The sequence below is a fragment of the Lepisosteus platostomus genome, chromosome 13 (genome assembly GCF_059453375.1).
Source record: "Lepisosteus platostomus isolate fLepPlt1 chromosome 13, fLepPlt1.hap1, whole genome shotgun sequence".
Classification (NCBI taxonomy): domain Eukaryota; kingdom Metazoa; phylum Chordata; class Actinopteri; order Semionotiformes; family Lepisosteidae; genus Lepisosteus; species Lepisosteus platostomus.
This window is the reverse complement of record NC_142623.1, coordinates 19,497,272-19,520,252: the sequence shown is the minus strand read 5'-3', so window position 1 is coordinate 19,520,252 and position 22,981 is coordinate 19,497,272. Positions and strand designations below refer to the sequence as shown.

The 22,981-nt window shown below is 41.6% G+C and overlaps 1 protein-coding gene across 7 annotated transcripts in view; it reads right to left on the bottom strand.

The window, feature by feature from the left end:
- Positions 1-11,703: 11,703 nt before the first annotated feature.
- Positions 11,704-22,981, bottom strand: part of adgrl1a (adhesion G protein-coupled receptor L1a) — a 310,848-nt gene continuing 299,570 nt past the window's right edge. For 6 of the 7 annotated variants that reach the window (XM_088603734.1, XM_088603728.1, XM_088603732.1 and 3 more), the window contains one exon: positions 11,704-21,899. In XM_088603734.1, the coding sequence (XP_088459860.1) occupies positions 21,022-21,899 (878 nt within the window). In that variant the 3' untranslated portion in view covers positions 11,704-21,021. The remainder of the gene's footprint in view (positions 21,900-22,981) is intronic. The other variant, XM_088603730.1, reaches the window with a different exon arrangement.

Here is a 22,981-nt window from a genome sequence, read left to right as displayed (position 1 = left end):
TCATGAATCCAAAAACTTTTTCAGCATAGCAAAAAAACAAGATTTGCATTGTATCTATTTAAAGTAAAAAAATCTATTTAACTGTGAAACCAATTAAAGACGTGCTTTACAGACATAAAAAAAAGAAATCGGGCGAGGTCTCTGGTGAACTCTGGCAAAGGCTTTGTTTCAAACAGACTCAAGATCCTCGTTAACTTCTGAATTGGACATATTTTTCTGCGAGTGATGGGCCCTGAAGGGCTCTATCATGCTGGAGGGCAAAAGGTTTGAACTTGGCTGCAATTAAAAGCTTTCTCCCTGGTTTAATTAAGAAACAGCTTCGAATCTTATAAAATGAAGATGAACAGAAAATAAAAATCGAATTAGCTGTAAACCATATAAATGAATTATTGGAAATTCAGTAATTCAAAACATTCAAAAAACAGGAGATTTCCCTAACCAGCTACAATTACTTTCTACTTACTGTGTTTCTCATAGATGTATAGCAGTCGTGTTGGTTACAGCATTCTGGGTATTGTAAAAAGCCATAGACCCCTGAACAATAATTTTACTCCATAAAACTCTGGTATGATTAGAAAGATCAAACGCAGCAACAATTGCATACATGAAAATGTTCTCCAGGCCTCTTTCATTGTAGATGAAAATTCTGCTCCTCTTTACTAAAATCCAAATTAACAAGCCACACTCAGACATACGGTACAGCAGTGAAGAGAAGTGGTGGGGGTATTTAAATGGTAATCAGAATACTGCGGGTTCAAATCTCAGCTAGGGCACTGCTGTTAAACACCTGAACATTCTGCAATTTTTAAATTCGGGAAATGTCCTATGCCGACATGCTAAATGAACTTTCTAGTCTTGATTTTCTTCTAAAAATGATCTTTTTAGTCTTGAACAAAGAAGAGTTACAAGAGCACATGAACCAATGATTCAGATCCTTCAAAAGGAACCAGAAAATCAAGTAATGCACCACGAACCAGTGGGAGCAAACAGAAAAGATGCAAAAGTGCATTTCAATCATAAAGCAGAGAGCACTCCTTTACACAAAGGGTTGCAGGAGTACAGAACAATCTACTCAGTCATAGAGGTGATGCTGATACCACTGGCTGCATTCAAGAAACAGCTGGATGAGATCCTTGGATCAATAAGCTACTAACTACCAAATAGGCTAGATGGCCTCCTCTTGATAACAACTTTTTTTATGTTCTTAGTGACTCGGCGGTCATTTTTCAACTGCTACAATGGAGGCAAAATATTACATGGCATCCAAACAACAATAAACTGCTAGAGATTACTGTAAAAAAGATCATTAGGCAAGAGAAAGCAAACAGGGGGTGCCTCACTTTGTTACAATACAAAGGCCTCACAGCACTAGTATCTGAAGATAATAGAGGGGTAATAGGGGAGTTTTTTAGAGTTTTCCCTCAATTTGTTATAATACCATCCGAAGCCCGTGTTCTGTGGCCAATCAGTCAGCATCATTAGAGATTGGTGCCGTTGCAAAGATTCACTGTCTGTTGCAGGCTACAGAGGGGAGCAGTCTACCTGGCACACTGACCCTCCTCTAACTCACTTATTTGAGGTTACCCTGTTCGACTCTCACTCTCTCATCCCTTGCTTCTTTCATTCTCTATTATTTTAAGGCCTCACTATCTAATCATTATAAAAAGGAAACTTTTTGTATTATAAAATCATCAAGTTTTGCCTTTCTGGTTTAGAAAGAGTGAGGTATTTCAAATAAAATCTATTTAGTTTGGTTTTATCACATAAACCTTACATACACTATAAAAATGGGGCTGTAAGTATCTGTTCACAACAGTTCAACTCACTGGCCTGTTTACTTATTTACAGTTCTCAAAAAGTGGACCTTTAGCAGTGTCACGATCGCAAACGCCTCCTCTTAAGGGCACTCCAGCCCTTCCTTATTTGCATCACTCCCACCACCTGTTCCTTGTTTCTCTCCGGTTCAGTTTGCCTTTTTAAGCCAGGCGCGCACCTTACTCGTGGCTCTGCATCTGATTTCCATATCGTGCAAGCCTGGGACCTGGTTGCGCCTGGCTCCGTCATGTTTTTAACTTCCAGCTCCTGTCCTTGTTCCCCCTGCTGGTCCGACCCGGCACCTGATTTTAATCTCCTGTTTGGACGGATTTCTCAGCCTTGGACCTTTTGCTTTCGTTTTTGGATTTATTCTGGACTGTTCGCCTTGGCTACACCTCCCCGGATCACCAGCACTGTATGGACGCGCCCCCCTGTTCATCCCTGTTCCTGCATGACTTTTCCCTAGTGTATTCCTTCCGCACTATTCTGGATTGTGTCGTCCGCATAGGGTCCGGAAAGAACTGTTCGTTACATGCAGTCTCTTTTGAACATGGTGTGGATACAGACCTACTGCTACTTTAAGACTTAAAAAGATCTAAACACAGCCTGTGTGGCATGCTTCAAGGATTCACAAAAGCACAGCTGAGTGTTTCATTTGGAGCAATAAATAAAGAAATACAGGTTGTGAATTTCATCTGTGCCACGTTGGGTGACCATACAACCTGTGAATAAAAAGTGTTAGATTCGTTATTAGAAATACATTAGAAGTTGCAAGGAACAAGGGTTAATTCTTATTTTGTTGTACAAAAAAGGAGTCCTGCATTGGATTTGTAAAACAGTCACTGTGATAAAAATGTACAAATTGAAACATTGTTAAAAGTCAAATCATAGCTCTTGCAATACTAATCTGTTGAGCAGTAAAAGTCAAGAACTCGAACAGCTCTATGAAGCATCAGCAGCTCAGGGGCCTGCCAAGTAGAATAAGCTGTCAATAATGTCTAGAAGCAACACAGAGAGACCACAAGAAATATTTGAGTGTTTTCAATAGCTTTAATGAGCATAAATGCACAACTCCTCATTTGTTTTCAGGAAATGACAGAAGACATTCACATTTCACTACTTGCTCTCGAGGGCTTCACAGACTAAACAAGAGGAATCAACATCTTTGATGCTGTGTGTCACATGCTTTATAGAAGGAATATGGAGTTGTCACCTCCTCTTGGTGTTAGAATGATGAGAGGATGGACAGGTGTTGAGGTTTTTAAATGAGAAAGTTGCTCAAGATGAAGGTGAGGACATTATTCATTACCACTGTGTTATTCATTAGGTAGCTCTTATTTCATATGTCCTCAAGATTTCATTAATGTTGTAGGCAATTGTAGAGTATAAAGCATCACAGACAAAGGCCTAAACTGAGCAGAATCCCTAAGTGTAATACCATGCAGGCAGCCCTAATGTGCAGCACTTAGTGCCAGAAAAGGACTAATGATGATATTTTCTGGTTAGCCAGAGCAACTCCCAGATGTTGGATGTTCAATCCTATGGAAAAAGCAGAGCATTCAATTCAGCCCCACTTATCATGAATATCACAAATCCACATGAAGAGCATCTGGCTAGAAAAATGAGATAGGATTGTGGATGAAAATATTTGGATACTTCAGGGTAGACGTTGTTTTTCAGAGTTTTGGAGCTCTGAAAGAGTTGGGGATTTCAATGTACTTAGACGCATTGATAAGCACTTAGAAATCTGTAACTTTTTAAATAAAATATCCAATTAAGGAATTTATTAATGCAATTAAGTGAGAGCTGGATGGAAAATGGAAAATAGAAACTACTTGATCTGCAGTGACCAGAGCAGGGAAACTACATTATGTAGTGAGCAGTACTGCGTGATGACACTATATTACATGAACTAGATTACATACTCAAGGGATTCAGAGGTACGTCAGGTGCCTTAATGCAATATTAAAGTTGCTAAAGGTACCTTGTGGTCTGACACAGATATACAACAATACAAACAAAGCAGCCAGGTTTGCTTCCTTTGACATGCTCTAGTATGATTACCCATCCAGGCTCAGATTCACCCAGACATCATCATGATGAGCTCGTAAGCCCATTTGCATCCCATTCTGATGAACTCTGATTGAAATTGTTTCACAGCAGCTTATCTATCTTTCCCTTTCATCTGACTATTGCATACAGTTTACTGCTGATTTGCTGCTTCACAAATCTATTGAGATCACACATCAGTGTGGAAGGACCTCAGAAAGAGTAGGAATCATGCCTGAAATTTCACCATGCTTCAGTCAGAGCATCTATGGGAGAACCTCTCTCGCAGCATTGGTCACTGTATTCTATCTAGTTTGGCAGGATTTATATCCTTGCCTTTTGTTTTTTGGTTTTCATTTTCCCTGCTTCACGCTACGTGGTCTTAGAAAGTCCCCGCTGGTGTCCCTGCATGTGAAGGGGAGATAATCAGTGTTGCACAAGCTTTCAAAGAGTCACACTGGAGCACTGGGTTTCAGAGAGCTGTGTGACGCTAATATCTCTCCCTTGCAGGACTTTACGAAGAGGAAAAAATAAAACAGCATGAAAATCAATAATACAAATCCAACTGAATGCTTCCCAGCTCTTCTCCTTGATATTGCAGAATTCCAAGTATGCTGTCCTTCTCTACACCCTGCTTTTAACTGAGCTAATATTTTACATGATCAGCTCTAATCGTTCATTTTCCACTCATCAAAGGATGAAGTCTGAAGTCTATGGTTTTGGGTGGTGTACTGAAACTGCCATTTATTCCTAAGTGCTAAAAATAAACTGTAGGGATCTAATGATGTACATTCTGAGATCAAGAGAAGGTTCAGATAGGTGATTCAGCTGGGATGTAATTCACAAAACACCAGGGTCCTAAGGATCTGGTTTGCATAACAGCCCAGGTCTCCACAGAAACAACAAAAGGGTATTCAGGGGACACACACAACAGACTGTCAAACACAGAACATGAGGACTCCCATACCGAGAGTCAAAACAGGAACCAAATTATTACTGTGCAATCCAGTGATTGAGAAGGAGGCAAGAGAGGAAGATGCTAATTACAGTTTTGGGGGAGGTGTGATTTGTCCCCTGAAAGACTGTAAAATGGATTGACAGTTTGCACTGCTCTCAGTCTCAGAGTGCTGACTCGTCACTTTTTCTTAACCAGAGAGATTTTTTGTCTTTCTGTAATACTGCAAAAGACAGAGGGGGATACACTATTTTAAAAAATTCCAAGGTTTTACACCTTTTAGGATGTCCTTTTCTCATGACAACCTCAACTCACCCTAAAACATAAAAACAACTTTGTTTCCCACCTGGACTGTAAAACAGAGATTTAAAGGCCAAATAGATAAGATCTTACTTATCCAATGAAAATCTTAGTTAATGAGATCAATCAAAATTAACCTAGAAAGCTTGTAGTTTCTCCAGTCATCAAAATAAATGTTGAGATTGGGGAAACACTATTATTTAGGCAGAAATAGATGGCTTTCTCTAGGGATTAGGACTATTGAATACCAGGCATGCTGGCATTATGTGAAGGGTCAGATCAGACGGGGGCATTGTGCTGAGCAGGAGAAGGGCAATTACTTTTATTTCATTCGCGCTCAACTTGCGTGCTTCCAATTTTGCTCCCCTCCTTCTCTACTTCTCTGTTTGTGTGAGAAAAAAAAACAGGAAACGTGCGCCTCAGCTGCCTTGTGAAACATATCCCTCAGCAGCACACTGTGCTCTGCAACGCAAGACAAACTCCTGTCAATCCTTTCCGCTGTGGAACGGGTGCCGTGTGCACAGCGTGCGGCTGACAGCGCTGTTTACCGGACGCTTGACTGCCGATGCCTGAGCGCGTTCTCTCCAGACTGCCTCGTTTGTGACAGCTGCCTACTGCAATCCTGCTGAACTGAGAGCGTCCCGTTGCCGGCTTGTCCTTCTCGCTCTTAAAGGGGAACCGCATTTTTATATTTCAGGGTTAGAAAGTATTGGAATTAATGAGCGCATTTCAAATCACAATGAAAGTAAAATGTGCACAGTAACGTGTTAAACCTCCAATTTACATCACAAAATAGACAGCATTTACAGGTATGCCCAACTGATTTCTGCGGTTCAGAATAACGGAACCAAACTTTCAGTGAGGTAAAGCCGCACTATGACATTGTAAACAAACAGGCTTGCGAATATATCTCTTTTAATCCAATTGAACTATTGCTCTCGACTTCGAGACGGTTTTGCCGACAAATACAACATACTTCTTAACTCTGCATGCAGATCATATTGGAACATTTCTGTGGCGAAATGTCTGCTGCACAACCTGTACTTATTTGCTCATAAATCACATTACATTAGTCATTACTGGAACTAGGCCAGCAGCCATATCACTGCAGCTCTAAACTGGCTACCCACTGAAGCTCAGCAGTGTTGAGCCTGGTCAGTACCTGGATGGGAGACCTACTGGGAAGCTATGGTTGCTGCTGAAAGTGGTGTCTGTGGGACCACCAGGGGACACCCACTATGAGGTCTGTGTGGGTCCTAATGCCCCGGTATAGGGGTGGGGACACTATACTGTAGTGGGTGTTGCCTTTTGGATGAGATGTTGAACTGAGGTCCTGACACTCAGTGGTTAAAGATCCCTGGGCATTTTTTCTATGAGAGTAGGAAGTTATCCCAGTGTCCGGGCCAAATCGCCCCCCTTGGCCTCTACTGTGACCTCCAAATTGTCCCCATTCATGATTGGCTTGCACTTGCCCAGCGATGGACTGGCATCCCATCCAGGGTGTACCATGCCTTGTGCTCGTTGCTTGCCGGGTAGGCTCCGGCTTCCCGTGACACCGTTTGGTATAAAGCGGTTTGGCAAATGACATGACATGACATTACAGGGACTAGTGAGCAGGAAGGGCTGCCTCATGTCTCATTTTGCACAAACTCTTGTTCTTGCTCGTGGCGAGACCAGGAGCCTGGGACAACGTGGTGACCACACTGTACCCTGCTTTCACAAAGTTCATGATTTTGTGCTTCATTTGAATTTTGTAAGTTTTTGCAGTACCGTCAATGAATTTATTTTGTTACCAAGATTTAATAACAAGTCTGAGAAATTGGGACTGCAGTTACCCTTTAAAACTATACCACAGGCACAGCTAACAACACCATTTTCTACATCTGCAGGGGATCAAGATTGTCCTGAAGAAGCTTACAGGCTCTTGGAAAATGTGCACTGACAAAGGAACAAGTAAACAGATTATACTGAAAATTATGTGATCACTACACCCATGCCTTAGGAAATACTGTCAAAATATATACCATATGTTGACATTTTTTACATGTGTTGGCTATACATTTCTCAGTGCAGATTATACAGGATGTTGCGGCTTTGGAAAACCTGAATTAGATTGTTGTTTTTTTGCAATTGGAGTCTGATTTGTTTCCATGTTTCTATGTTGAAGTCTCTGATCATTAGTTAATGCTTGTGTCCTGCTTAAGGACACAAGAATCCACATCACAGATAATTCCTCCTGCCATGCTTGAGTGTATCATCTGACTAGGCTAAATGGCACATGAAGGATCTGATTTGTGGCTCTTTTTAGTGCAGGATTGGAATTCAGATCCATCTGGATAAAGACTAAACAACACAAGTCGTGTAATTTAGGAACAGGTAAAGGTTAATTCCACGGTGAAAAGTAGAAAGATCAAACACAACATTTCAATTGTCTAGCCCTCTTCAGGTGAGAGTCAAAAAGGACAAAATGCCATGTTGTTCTTTCTGCTTTTCAGTGTGGAATTAACCTCTACTTTTGCCTTTGCAGCCAGTGAACCCCCCCACTTCAAGATCATTTGGTTATTTAGTTTTTGTAGGCTTAACTTAAACCACTGCAAAAACCTACTCCTAATCATCCTTTCAGACACCAAAATGTAAATGACATATAAAGGTATACTTGTAGCCTTTTTTCCTGTTCCTAAATGAAACAAAAAAGTTGAACAGCTGTGGCATTTTTTGAACATACTGTACCTTAAAGGAAGCTGTCTGATTGTGTCATTTTTTCCATCACGAGCGACAGAATTCTGCAACTACAGTTAATTAGTTATACAATATACATAAAATAAGTTATAAAAAGTCCATACATTGCAGCAATTTACTGGAAATTAGTTCTTTAAAATATGTTACCTTTTTAACTTGGCAAATCTGAAGGATTGAGTTCTGTACCATGATAAATAACAAGAAAGTAACTGCTTTTTTGAAGACTATATACTTATGCAATGCTATTTGATCAAACTGTAGTATGTCTAGTGCCTTTTGCAGATTTGGAATACTTGAAATTTGAATACCACTTGTAATCTTCTGTGTTCAAGGCTAAAAAGGTTCCAGAGCAGCAATATATTTTCTATAATATTGTGACCAAGATTGTACACAATATTTTAAGTGAGACTGAACCAGTCCATTACACGATTTTAACATGATATCCCTTGATTTAAATTCTATAATCTTAACAATATATCTGTCAAAGAGTGAAAAAGGTTGGAGTTTGGGCACCAGGTGTCAAGAGATGAATGGATGTTAAATTGCAGTGATGGGCCACGGTAACCCTAATGCTGCTCCAGTTTTATGCTTATTCTGCACGTTTCCAACCCTGATCAAAGGCTCTGTTAACATAAGTGCCGGGCAATTACCACACCATTCAGGGGTAACATGGGGCGCGCAAACTGGTTTAACTGGACCTGTGATTGGGGGGGGCTACAAATAAGATCTAATGGAAAAAGCATCATTAATAATAATAATAATAATAATAATAATAATAATTGCTTACAGTTATATAGCGCTTTTCTGGACACTCCACTCAAAGCACTTTACAAGTAATGGGGACTCCACTCCACCACTACCAATGTGCAGCATCCACCTGGATGATGCGACGGCAACAATAGTGCTCCAGAATGCTCAGCTATCAGTGGGGAGAACAGAGTAATGAAGCCAATTCATAGATGGGGATTATTAGGAGGCCATGATTGGTAAGAGCCAATGGGAAATTTGTCCAGGACGCCAGGGTTACACCCCTACTCTTTTAGAGAAACGCCCTGGAATTTTAATGACATCAGAGAGTCAAGACCACGATTTTATGTCTCATCTAAAGGACGGCGCCCGTTTACATTATAGTGTCCCCGTCACTATAATGGGGCATTAGGACCCACATAGACCACAAGGTGAGCACCCCCTGCTTGCCCCACTAACACCTCTTCCAGCAGCAACCTGGTCATCTGTGTAATCTGTGTACAGCCGTTTCCTGAAAGAGCCCCGGCATTGCAGCGGCGCTCCCAGCCTCCTGGGAGAAGAGTCAAGAGCCTTTTTTTAAGAAAGCTTATAAAAGCCCCAGTCAAGAGAAAACTGGGACCTTTTAGAAGCAGGACTGTTTGAGAGACAAATCACAACACTTGACCCAGCAGATGACACTAACATCAGGGACTCAACAGGGAACAGTTTAGCACAGCTCAGGCATCATCTTCCTCCCCCCCTACCTGAAATCACTGTAGAGTAGACGGTGTTGGATTTTGTTAGCCACTAGAAAGGCTGCTTTAGCCATACTAGTGTTTGTTGCTGCTCAGGGCATATGCTGGTGATTCTGAGCAATAAATAGAACCCATGGCATTGCACTGTCAAGACAGACCCGCTAAGGTAATGGGAGGATGGTCCCTATGCGGTACCTAAGGAGTGAAACGAGAGGTGGAATCCGAGCAGGGTTCCAAGGTCTGTGAGTGAAAAGGCAAGAGAGTAGGTATCCAAACCAGAGAAGGGCTAGGCTGGGGTCAAAGTCAAGTACAGTAGGTAGATCCAGAGGTCAGAAGGAGGAGAACAACGACTGGGTTTCCAAATCCGTAGGGCAAGACAGTAGGCAAAGTCAAGGTAGAGTTCCATGGTAGGTAACAAGGAGTCAGAAGGCAAAGCAATACAAAGGCAAGGCAGGTGAACTAAAGTACAACCAAAACCAGGCAAAGAACAGAGGGGTTTAAGTACTATGTGAAGAAGTGCGTTGATTGAGAAAGTGTTGTGGTTGGCTGATTTGCAGGGGCGGTGTCGTTTGGCAGAAGTGCTCAGGGCTGGGGTGTAATTAGTGCGGGTGCGTTTCCGTGTGAGAATGCGGTGAGTAGAGGGCGTGACATGCACAAAGCAATAATAATCCTTCTTTAAGGGGTCACCTATCCGTGACATCTCCTACAAAGCATTGAGGCTTTGGAAAACTGCCCATGATGTTTTGTTTGTTCTTTATCTTTCTTACATTGTGAAATGTAAAATTGTAAAATCATGCCATAAAAACCACAAATACCAAAAAAATAACACAAATAAAAAGACTGAGTTCACAATCTGTAGAAAGTACTTTGAATCCAGCTCTTATACTGTACCTGTTGAGTGTTAATTAATGTTTCAGAGTATACAATGTATATAAATCCTGTACCTTTTTCATATAATTTACAGAAATTATAGAAATTAGATAAGCGTGGAGAAAATCTGTATCAGGTGCTCCCCTTACTTTAAACCCCAAATTACCATGCTCCCAATTGGAGCTGGAGGAGGGGCAAATATATTTTTTCTTTGATTCTCTAATCATTCTTTCATTTTTATTTCAAGTGATTTAATAAAAAAGGTTTTAAACAAAACAAGGGTGCCTCAAGCAAGGATGTATTAAACGTCTTCACAGCCATTATCAAAGATGCTTTAAAAGAATACCCTAGCCTGTGTTTTTGTACACACTTAAAGAAAGATAATATACACCTTGATGTGCATTATAACAGGTATAAAATATTGGTATATTCATTTATCAGTATTATTTATTAGTAAATATAATAAATAGTTAATTCATATTGAAATAAACACAGGAGTATTATGCAATACACTGATTTTCATTTTCTTTTATTGTAAGCCATGTGCCTTGAAAATAACTAGGCTGGAATTTATCTGCACAAGGTAGAAACTCACCCGCTGATCCTATCAAGATTTTTCTGCTTTCCGGAGATGAGTGGGCGGTTGGCCAACTGTAGTCTAACCCTGAGTAGGAGTTAGAAACTCTTGAAAAAAAACAATGGAGGTGTTTTTGGTCTTCATCTGCATTTCTTTTCTCTTTATTTTCCTTCTTTATTAAAAGGAATGCTGGAGGGAGGGTGGAGGCAATTTACATTTTACATATGTACATTCATATGTACATCCATTAAATAGTAAAGAAAAAATTGACAAAGTGTTTTGTTGAGTTACTTTTATTTTTTGCAATTCCTAAAACGAATAGAGCAATATCAACATTAACCTTGTACGCAGTAGCTCTGTGGCTAAGGATCTGCGCCTGTGGCTAGAAAGTTGCTGGTTCGTATCCCACGGTTCAGAGAGGGACACGTTGGGCCCCTGAGCAAGGTTCTTAACCCGAACTACTCCAGGGGTGCTATATAAATGGCTGACCCCAAGCCTCTCTCCCTTTCTGTGTGTCTCATGGAGAGCAAGCTGGGGTATGTGAAAAGACAAATTCCTAATACAAGAAATTGTATATGGCCAATAAAGTGATTGTATCTTATAGTTATAGTACCCCAAGCCTGCAAGTGTTGGGGAAACCACAGGGGACACTGTCCCAAACAGTTGGTTTAGTATTTCTTCCTATTTGTAACAGATTGCATATTAATTAAGATTTATGTGAAATATATTGCAACAGTGTATTCATAGAAACAAAATACAGTGTCAATAGTCATTTTAAGTTTTCTTTTTTAATATACAAAATCCAAAATGTGCTACTTTCCCATTGATGGCTATGGGTCCTAAGTGAAACATGCAAACTGGAGCAATAGTACTTCATGCTCAACTATGAAGTAAAAAACAAAACAGACAAGAATGGCTTTGATTTTATGACTTTTTTATTAATATGTGCTGATATAGAGGTGGCACACACCCGCAATCACGCAAACGCTCTCTAAAACAACCCCTTTTGGCCCAAAGAGCTGGCAAATCAATAATAAAAAATAATTTGACTGGATAAATAAATCGATTGAGAAATAACAAATAATTGATTGTAGAAAATGGCACATTAGGTGCCCAACCCCAGTGGCACAGATGTTTTTGCAAACTGGCGCCCAGATTCACTGCAGACTGACCCTCTTTCTCTGAAGTCTCTGAACGGTCTTCACCTACTGCGACTGGCCAGGCTTGCTTACAGCTGATAGTATCTTTGTGCCACCTACCCCCTGTGGTTATTATTGGCACCATTTCCATCTCCTGCTCCCTCCCCCGCCTTCTATCTCCCTATCTTCCCTTTCCTGAACATGTGCAGTGTACCCCAGCGGTTCTCTGACTGGGAATCAGTGTGTCTACAGCTGAGTACCTGGAAATCCCTCACAATGTGCCTCTGAAGGAAGAACAAGCCAAGAGTCTACAAGTGTACCATAATCACATTGCACTAGCCCCCAAGGGTCTTCACCACATCTGAAGCCAGACAGTTTGAATACCAACAGCAGGTCTAGCTGGGCTGAGCCCTTGTCAGCAACATCATACTTTCCCCTGACACAGTGAGGCATCTGTGCAGTGTGTCAGTGCTCAGCGGAAGGATTTCCAATCTGAGTTTGCCTCTGCCTACATTCATTGGGAACCGCTGGTTTAGACTGAAAGACAACTATGTACAGACAAACAGACAGCAAAAAACCTGACACGGGGTCACGTCAACATTCCTGCACAGCACCCAGAGATATAGCTTTATATTTATATATGTATATAGCATTTGACAAACAAACTAGAAGCCTTGTAAAAAATTTCAGAAATCTATGGCAAATTAAATCAAAGTGATGGAAAAAATACCCAAACCTGATCCTATTTTTCCCTCAATTTGATGGTTTTGACAATGAAACTATTAGGTTGGCCCAATGACAAAGAGCACCCATTACAGGTGTTGTCACACAGGTAAAGAAATTTGAGACATAATTACACACACATAAACAATGTTGTTTTACAACTTTCAAGTACAAGGACTAATTGATATTGTGAATGCTGTCCTCTCCTTCTGTGCCCTACTCTGTTTGTGCTGTCAGAAGATTCAAAGTTTCTTCAGGCTACAGTATTTTATGTAGCTTTTCAAAAGATATCTTAGGTATCAGGATGTTTTGAGGGACCTACATGAGTGTTGCACATCACTCACATTAGTTTTGCAGATCGAGCTACACATACATATTTCCCCACCTTGTTTCTGTACTTCCAGCTTTGAAGAGTTTGCAGTTCATTGATTTCTGAAATTCTGTATTTGTAAAGTGAGGAATGTGAAAATGTGAAGATTACATAACACAAGTTATGAAAATTAAATAAATTATATAGCAGGAAAAACAGGTGATATATGCCATTACCTTTCTTGTGATGTTTTTTTAAAGTATGAAAACAATGAGATAATGTGGTCACGTGCTTTGCTCAAAACATTTCTTTATATTCATTTGTATTTTGCTTTATTTATGGATAATCAAATATATTCTTAGAATTGCCTAGGATCACAACAACAGAAACATTCATCTGAAGAAGAAAGTCATTTTAATATAGGCAGAAATCAAGCCCTGCATTTACCCAGCTTATCAGACCACAATTAAAGAGAGCTTGTGGTTAAAACAAAACAAAAACACTTTGTTTTCTTTCCTTTTCGTCTTTAAACTTCATTATTCAGATATATGGCCTTCCTAGTTGAAGCATACAAATTAATACCCACCACATTCAAAGTGCAAACAGCAAACATTCTAAATTACAAAGAGGACAGGTGCAATTTCTTAAGAACGTGCTTCAATTTGAATTCACTTTTCATAGGAGGATCCTAAAGTCACTGATTGGGTTGAAAGGCATTGCCTGTCATCGTTTCAGGGGCATGTAAAACAAGAAAGGAGACACTATAGATTTTGCAAAGTAGCAATTTGATTTTCTCCCCTTGTTTGCTAGTGCAAGGGACAGTTGGAGAATGAATTAATAACAGCTTGCAAAACATAAACAACAACATGAATTGTAATTGCTTTCCTGCTTGTTGCTTCTGAATATCTGAGACAGGAAAAATCTCCTGGGGCTGGCTGTTGGTGCTGGCTACACATCACACACTCAGAGTGAGACAGACAGTGACGCACACTCTGCATCCTTACAGCCCTCTCAAGGGGCCGATTGTATCATCAGCACATCTGGGATATCTGTTTTTTTCAAGGGATGACATTAATGTCATTTCAGCTTCTCTCCTACATTTTAAGAACGTTTCAGGAATGGAGGAGTTTAATTTCAGACTGGGACTGGTTTAAGACTAGCTGCAGGACTTTCTCAGTCTTTTCTATAAGTCTGGCATTTCTAATAACTTGAGTATCCAGACCCAGAAGCTCTAGGAAGAAATGTGCAAATTCAGCTCAAGTAAACTAAAATGGAAGTTGTGAGATTGTCTGGATTTAGCCGTAGTGGAAGTAGCGTCTCACATTGCCTCAGAGCAGAGCTCTAAAGACATGCTTGGCTGTAGACCAGATGTGATGTTCGATCATGTAGTCCCATAGTTTTCATTAAAAAAGTCCAAATCATCTGAATCTCAAATTTCATGCAGGTAACACTCGAAAAGAAACCACACCTGTGAAATGCCTTGCAGATAGGATTGAGATGAAGGGATTAGATGTGTGAAAGCCCTGATCACTGATCACAGAGTGATGGCAGGCAAAGATAATTCCATCAAGGGTAAAATACACTATAAAAGCACCCTTATGTGAGCTTAATAGGTTCTTTAACGCCCATATGCTCCAGTGGGGGAGACTGGAAGGTCTTAGAGCACCTCAGATCAGATCTAGCTGATTCCCCACTCTCCAAAACACACCCTCCCCGATTAAGCCACAAGTGAAATCATAGTTGCATTCACTAGTTAGGGAGTTACACATATAGTACTTAGCTCACAAAGGCTCTCAGTGATGACCATGACTGCATGCACACAGTAGCAATCAAATGCTGACTGACAGGAGACCTGATTGATAGAAAAGACCTTGGGAAAATTGCAGATTTTCTGGATTTGTTTAATTTTTCAATGCTGCTTGGAAAGAAGAACATAGATCCATGGCATATAATTTAATGGTTCCGAATATGGGTAAATAGTGGCTGACTGACTGAGACAGGGAGATCCATTTTTCCCACTTCACTTGACTTTTCCCTCTGTCGTTTCTCTCGATCATAGGACATCATCGTATTTCTCATTCCACGTGTCAGAAGACTGCATTTAGAAATATTTGCAAAATGGCACATCTCTGCATCCTGTAATTAATAAATTCCTTTAAGTCTTCAGTGTCAGCTGGAGACACATTAAAGGGGGAAATCAGGGTGGGAGAAGGGATCCTGAGGGCAGCTTTGAAAGGAAAAATGTGTCTAACTGGTTGTAGTGTTGGGCCTTGTTTTGTCAGTACCAGCCTAATAGAAGTCATGTGATAATGCTAGTTCAGGGCCCTGTAACAGAGCAGCCACATGAGTTGTCTCAAAATGAAACACTGCAGAGTCAATGAGAAATGGGTATTCTAAATCTATATGAGATAACTAAGGGGTTGATATCACCAGTTGAGGGCAGATTTTCCCTATATAAGGGGTTTAGTGACTATGTGACGGTTGTACACTTGGGTTTGGGTTAGACTCTCACTGTCAGGAGTGACAGTCAGAAACTCAGTCAGCAAGAGTCTTGCTGTGAGACTTTTAAGAGTACGAAAGATCAACCCTGTAAGGGGGCCAGTTACTGCAGCAACCCAAGAGGGAAATGAGCAATATCGAGTCTTGTGATGAGACTCCAGGTTATGTACAGACTCATAGGGAGACTACTGGGTAGCAGTCTGAAGGTCATTAGGCTATAGAGCAGGGGAAAAGTTCTGCATAGCAGCTTCAGTACATGCTTTGTCTGCCACTGGTAAGGTTATTAAGACGGTAGAACAGATCCTGCCAAATGAGACTGACCAAGATGAGATCATTTACCACTCCTACTATTCTGAAGGAACAAGATGGTTACAATTGACAGACCAATTTTTGATTATAAAAAGACTAATAGAACCAATGTTGTTTCAAGATATCTCATAATTTAGGCTATACTCTACATAGGGGGTTAATGCGTGCAGATTCCCTGCGCTAGGCTATAATATAAGAAGGATATTGCTACAGGCAGCAATGTATTTTTAATGCAGATGTGTCTACAGTTACATTAGAATAAAAGGCCCTTGATGATTCAAGGTTTTATTAAGTACAGGACAGCCACCCAAGCCTCATCCCTATGGTTCTGAACCAAAGTGAAGCTGAAAGCTCTTAGGCTTTCATACAACTTTACAGCTCTCCTTAGAGGCAAGATCATTACAATTGGCACCATTTCCACCTGCCACGCTTTTCTTCCTTTATTGCACTTATCCCCAGACTGTCTTCACAAATTGCTACCTAAAGGGCTGCCCAGCTGAAAATCAGGTCTCTTTTTTATATACCTTTCTTGAAGCTACATACGTGTGTCTACTGTATAATAACAGCTCCTCTATCTAAGAACTTTTGTTTTCACAATCACAGCCCAAAGCACCTGTGCTTGTTTGCTGCTTCCAGAGGTTTGCTTCTGTAGCTACTTTGTTACTCTTTAACAAAGCACAGCTCCAAGCTCTTCTCATGGAGTTTATAACGATTGTTCAACCTGGGATGATGGCAGCCAAGTTTGCTTTCACTTCAGCTGACCTACATGGTAATGATTCAATAAAAACTCTAAATACCACATGTAACCTTTTCTCCTTTTCTCCAGCTCCTCCTTGCTTCACTCCTCACTCTGCAGCAGGGTCCTGACTTCCTCATCCTACAGCCAGGTCGCTGGTCCTCAGCCGAGCAAGTGGAGCCTATTCTTACCATGACCTAGGTCTCAATAAACACTTTCAAAACATTTAATTCTTTGTTGTTGTCATTCTTCTGGAAATTATCCATATTAAGGACAAGGACTTGAGTTCTCATGGAGATTTGCTGGATGCAGGAGATCCTTCTGTGTTCTGTACAGTTCTGACTGGTTTTGTGACATACTTATTGTCCTTATGACCATGTGTCGAAGCCATGGATGGATTTTTGTTTGTTGGCAAATTGTGAAAATTCCATGTGTCCTATTCAAGTGTGTTTCCTGTGGCTTTTCACAAAGTATAAAGCAACTTTTTCAACAGATTTGCTTGATAACCATTAAAGGTCTTTTAACTCTGCTTTGTAGCTCCAAACTGAAACTTCAGATGCAATCTGAAACATTTTGCCCTTTCATCTCCCGAAACTGGCAGCAAGCAGACACACTTCTGTGCAAATCTTTCAAAATAGGTGTAATCAAGCAGGTCACGTCTTTCTCTTGCTGTGGCATTGTTTCAATGGCACTAAGTGATCTCCAATTAACACTTGGCCACCACTAGGGGGAGTTTGTATTTACTGTATGACATCACTATTTCGCCTACTGTGTCCTCCCCCCACCTCTTCTCAGGAATGCTCAGCCAATGTGTTATTTTCAGTCAAGGAACTGCCAGGATTTGAACCTGAGATCTCCTGACTGTAGCGCTTTTTCTATACTCTAGTCAAAGGCCTTTTCTTTTTTATGGAAGATAGTGAGAGTGGTGAAATACCTGACCTTTTGCTCTCTTTGTGCAGTCACAGGGAATCCTAATTGAAAGTGTCTTTTTGGATAGAAAATTAAATAAACAGATAAATAAATAAATAAATAAATAAATAAATAAATAAATAAATAAATAAATAGTTGCTCAGTTCTCCATTTGTACAGGCCACAAGGAGCTTTTTTTTTCTTCTTTTAACCAGCATTACAAAACAAATTAGAAAGAACACATAAAAATAAAAAAGGCAATTCTCAGACTCCTTACATATAGAGAACTCTGAGAGGGGGGGCACCTTTCTCACCTTTGAGCTTTGCTGCTTTTCTTTTATCCAGACAAAAGTTAAGATTTAACATACATGTCTGAAAAAGTGAGAAATCAGGAAATCCCCAGGCTCCAGGCCCGGAGCAGGCCTATCCTGTGAGAAATACTGGACACATTTTACATTATATCATAATTTAACACTTTTATTTTTTGTTATTTATATTAATTGTTTTATATATACTGTATATGTGTGTGTGTGTTGGTAGAGCTTTATAAAGTTGCCTCAAGTTTTCATATTTCATTTTTTCAATGAGGCGTATTGCTTCTCCTGGCAGAGAGCAGCTCTGGTTAGTTCCATGGATTCTTGATGGACGAGCCCCCTGCAAAGAAGCCTGGTGTTTGTGTAAAGGTGCTGGCTATCCTTCCTGGATTTGTGTGTCTGCTTGTTGTGTGGGAGGGGGGAACTGTCAAGAGACAACTCTAAAAGAGGGAAAAACAGACATGAAACAGGGATGAAACTCAGCTGAAAACAGATTTGTGATGTGTACAGCATCGATCACAACAACTAAACTCAACGTGAACTGACAGTAGCTTTCCATTGGTAACTGACAAAAGCATATTAGCAGTGTGTCATTTACCATAATCTTTGCCCTCATTTTCTCTTCCCCAGCACAGTATGTGTTTTATTTTGTGCTTTCCTTTTAGATTTTGCCCATGTCATTGTTTTAATAGAGTGCTTTCAAATATTTTCCAAAAATATTTTTAGAAGTACTACCTTATCCACTTTCTTCCTAAGATATTTACCAATTGTCCATTTGCAGAACTGGGTAGATGAAACTGTGGGTTGTCCTATCCTGTATGGGAAAACATTAACACCTTGTCTTAACATTTAGTCAGTAAGTTGTCAGCTGAAGGAACTGCACTTTTTATTTCTAGGTTCCACCCAACCATTTTCAAACTGCTTTATCTAATTCATGGTCACAAGGGAACTGGAGCCTTAGGAAACCAGGGGCACAAGGCAAGACACATCCTGGATGGGATACTAGCCCATCACAGGGCAGACACAGACACTCACACCAGGGCCAATTTACCCAGAAGCCAATTAACCTACTAGTACACTATGCTTTTGGACTGTGCGAGGAAACCAGAGCACCCAGAGGAAACTCATGTGAACACAGGGAGAACACAAACATCGTGCAGATAGCACCCCAGGTCCAGAATTGATCCAAGGGCCCCAATGCTGCGAGGCAAAAGAAGCTAACCACTGTGCTGCCCCTGTTTCTAGCTTCTTCTGGAATAAATGACAGTTAAGGGGTTAATGTGTGTTGTCAGTATGACTAAGAAATGTTTTGTAATTGCTGAGATTCTTAGAGAAACTAAGTTGTTGCCATGCTTATGTAAAATTCTAACTGCTATTTAACCCAACAGATGCAATCTTAAAAACTAAACTCAGACCGATTCAAGATATCGATGTGTTTTGGGGTTTTTTTTATAACATGTTGACTCGTGTATATACTGTATATATACATTTTATATTGCTGTTCATTGTGTTGGATTAGCACAGTGTGGTCATTATTTAAAATGAATCTTAAATTTCTGGTATGCTACATCAGAATGCTATGCTAAAAGGAGGGGTTTACAAAGTAAACTGTAAACCAATCAAATGGACTTAGACTGTATTCAAGCAAATCGATCTCAGGTTGGCTGGCCTGGCAGAAACCTAACAAATGTTCAAAGATGAGAAAGGGCCTCCTTCAGCTCTGGTCCTCTCTCGACCAAGAAAATAACGCCCAAACCAGGCCTCCACAGACTAACCCACAATCCTCTAACTGGCAGTGAGAACAGCCCTCCCATTCCTCTTACCCAGCACTTCCTGTTTGGGAATGTCAAAGGTCAAACATTAACAACATGTAATGGAGTATATTACATAAAAATTGTGCCAGGAAGTTATTTCGCTCATTTGTCTGTTGGATTTTTTTGTTCATTAGTTTTGCTTTGTAACCAAAACCTTTCTCTCCTTCTTCTCTCTCACGCCCCCTTCCTTCCTTTACCGAAATGGTAAAGGCTATTCGAGGGCCTAGAGATAGAGAGAAAGAAGGTAACAGAGAGAGTGTCAATCATGTCACAAACTCTATACCTTGTTTCTTATTTTTGTGCGATACAAGAAATTTGTTCTCTTTTTTGTTCCTATTTACAGCTTTGATTAGAATAATAATCAGAGTATTAATAACAATTAGAATCCTCGTGGCAACGAAGTGTCCGGTTCTTGTCCAATTTCCACGGCAGACCTCTTTTTGTCCACCCCCCCCCCCCCCATGACAAAAGGGTCAGTCTGGGTTTCTTGTGGCCATTGAGGTGGACATGAAGTTTTGTAAGAGGTCAGCTCCAACAATGCCCCAGAAAACATGACAATGCTGGTCCAAGGGTCCTACGAAGAAGGGAAAAGTGGCCAGGTGGTTGGCATTCCAGGAACTTCCTCTCTGCACTGGGCAGCTGGGACATCCTGCGGATGTGCGAACAACTGCAGGACCTGGATCAGTCTGTCCCAAACTTTTAACTCCTGTTAAAGAAAGCAATGTTCCCAGGATCAAGAGAAACACAGTTCAAGGTGACCACTAAAGGCAAAGTAGCAGCTCAGTTTCTAATGGTTCTGCACTGAGACTGTCTGGAAATAATTTTTGGCAACATTTAAGAGCTTTCAGAATCTATGGTATCGATGTGCCCCAACTGCAAAGAAAAACAAAACAGATGGATCTTTTGTTTGGGAGAAACTTCCCCATCCCCCAGCCTGCCCCACCCTGTGGCTGGAAAATGACACTGGCCCAAGTTGCACAGAGAGCCCTGTGCTTCTGGGAATTCCTGTGCAGGGACATTTCAGTGGTAGCTGTGCTTGTGTTGTCATGGACCGTCTGAGTAAAAGAGGGGGGGAAAGAAAAATCTGGAAGGACACCGCTGAGGGTGGGGTGCAGGTGCAGGGTATTAAGCGTGGCTGGAGAAGAGATGAGCCGAGGAACCAGTGAGTAAATGAGAGGTCCAACCCAGTATCACTCCTTCTGTTCTGTGTTTGGAGCAGCGACTCAATCCGGGAAAAATAAGGCAGCTCCAACCCCGCTGACTCGGAAAGGTTTCTGGGAAATCCATCAGTGGAGGAAGATGGCAGGGCTCGGGGGGGCAGCTGCCATCACTGGGGTCCAGGGCTGGCAGGGAGAAGAGAAGGGAGGGGAAGAAAGGGTAATCGTAGGATGTAGTCAGGAAAAGAAACGGTAGTTTGCAAATGGGAGAGGGGAGGGTTATATTCCTTTGAAAATGTTGTTGCTTATTGTTGTTGGAGGGACATCAGAGACTTGTAACCAACTGCATCTGCCCATCCCCTTCACTCATGCCCGGTTCCATGCCCACCTGCACTAGGTAGCCCTCCCCGCTGGGCCGGCGGGCCTGGGGCTGGTAGAAGGTCTGCATCTGCCCGCGGGATCCCATGGCTGGTCGCCCTGAACCATAGTACAGCTCCTCGGGGGGCTGGGCAGAGCGGGGAACCACCTCCAGGGGTTCGGGGCTGCTGTCAGGATAGGGCGAATCCCGGAGGTTGGTCATGCTGGTGTAGAGGGAGTCCCTATTGGGCGACTGCAGCTGGCCATCCAGTCCTTCCGTCAGCTCAGCGGTGTAGCTCTCCGATTCCTCAGGGTCGCTTTGGTACAGGATGGACTGGGCCCTCTGAAGCAGCAGGGGCTCCTCCAGGGCTTTGTACATCAGCTCGATATCGATGTTCTCCTGGGGGGCGTCGGCCACCATGGCGTCTTCCTCCCCCCCGCCACCTCCGCTGCTCTGCCCTGACTCTCCCCCCGCTCCCTGGCCACTGCTGTGGTGCCCCTTGGCCAGGCTGCCCCCTCTCTCCACTCCCCCTCGCAGGTTGTTGTGCACCAGCTCGGAGATGATCATCTTCTCGAAAGCGGCGGCGTCGCTCAGGTTGCGCCGACCTCCCAGGTTCTCTGTTCCACGGGGATTCAGGAGAGGGGGAGGACCCCCAGAGCTGTCGGAGCTGCCCCCTCCCCCTCCCCCACCCGCTGCCCCGCCCCCAGCCCCACCTCCTCCCAGGAAATCACAGCCGCCAGCACCTCCAGGACCCACGCTACGCAGGGAGTAACTGTTGTTGAAGTTGCCATTGAGGGGCAGTGTCTCCATGCCACAGGTGTCCCGGCTCTTCGACAGGGTGCTTTCTGCACAGAGGGAGAGGGAGATGGAAAAGGTGAGAGAGGCACAGAAGAGATTGGATACAAAGAGGAGTGAAAAGTGCGTGTTGAAGAGATAGCAAAAAAGAGAGATGGGGGGAGAAAGAAAAGCAAGCACTTGGTCAGATCTCCCCATAGCTCTACAGAGTGCTACCTTGAAGCCTGAGCAGTACCAAAATCCTTCCCATACAATTTTCTTATCCTCTCTCCCCACAGAAACCCATATGGAGCAGGCACTACAAGAGAGATTAAAGTCAGTCCAAAAGCCATGTGGTACAACCTGACATCTTCCATTTTATCACTTTTATAATGTGGCAAAAAATTCAGCATTTAAAAAAATAAACACGTACTTTACACAACTGCTCTGTGTAAAATAAATTTAAATAAAATGAACCTGCACCATCCCAATAAATATTGGTATATTGTTTTGCGCTTTGTAACTGAAGGTTGGAAAATCAATAAAATGTCTGGAAACTTTAAAACTTTTTTATGTTTAGGCTTCCTTTGTGAGTGTTTACCATGAGGGAATATATTACACACTGTTGTTTTACAGTAGTGCTGTGATTGTATCTTCTGCTACAGTGTAGTATTATTTCACACGCATTTAATGACTTAGGAGTAAGTCAAAGTGGACAGCTGTAAAATGCCTTCAACACTTCTGTGGTAATATATAATAGTATTTCTATAATCAAGTGAAGTAAATTCTAGTGAATGTTTGCTGAATCAAAAGAACACCATTGCAATAGGAGTAAGAGCCACTGCCTCACAGCTCTTGGGTCATGGGCTCTATTCTGAATTGGGATACCTTCTGTGTAGAGCTTACATATTCTTCTTGTGCCATTTCAGTTAGATTAATTGAAGCCTCTGAATTGTCCCTGTGTGTTTCCTGTGATGGACTGGTATATCATCTAGGTCTGTCTTGGCACCCTGTGCCTATGGGATGAATTTTCCCAACCCATACCAGGAATACACTGCTTTCTGGTAATGAATGACTGAAGCTTTTTTTTATCTCACTTCGTTTTAAATAACTCTCTTCTTAACAGGGAAAATGATTATCTAGAGCTAATACA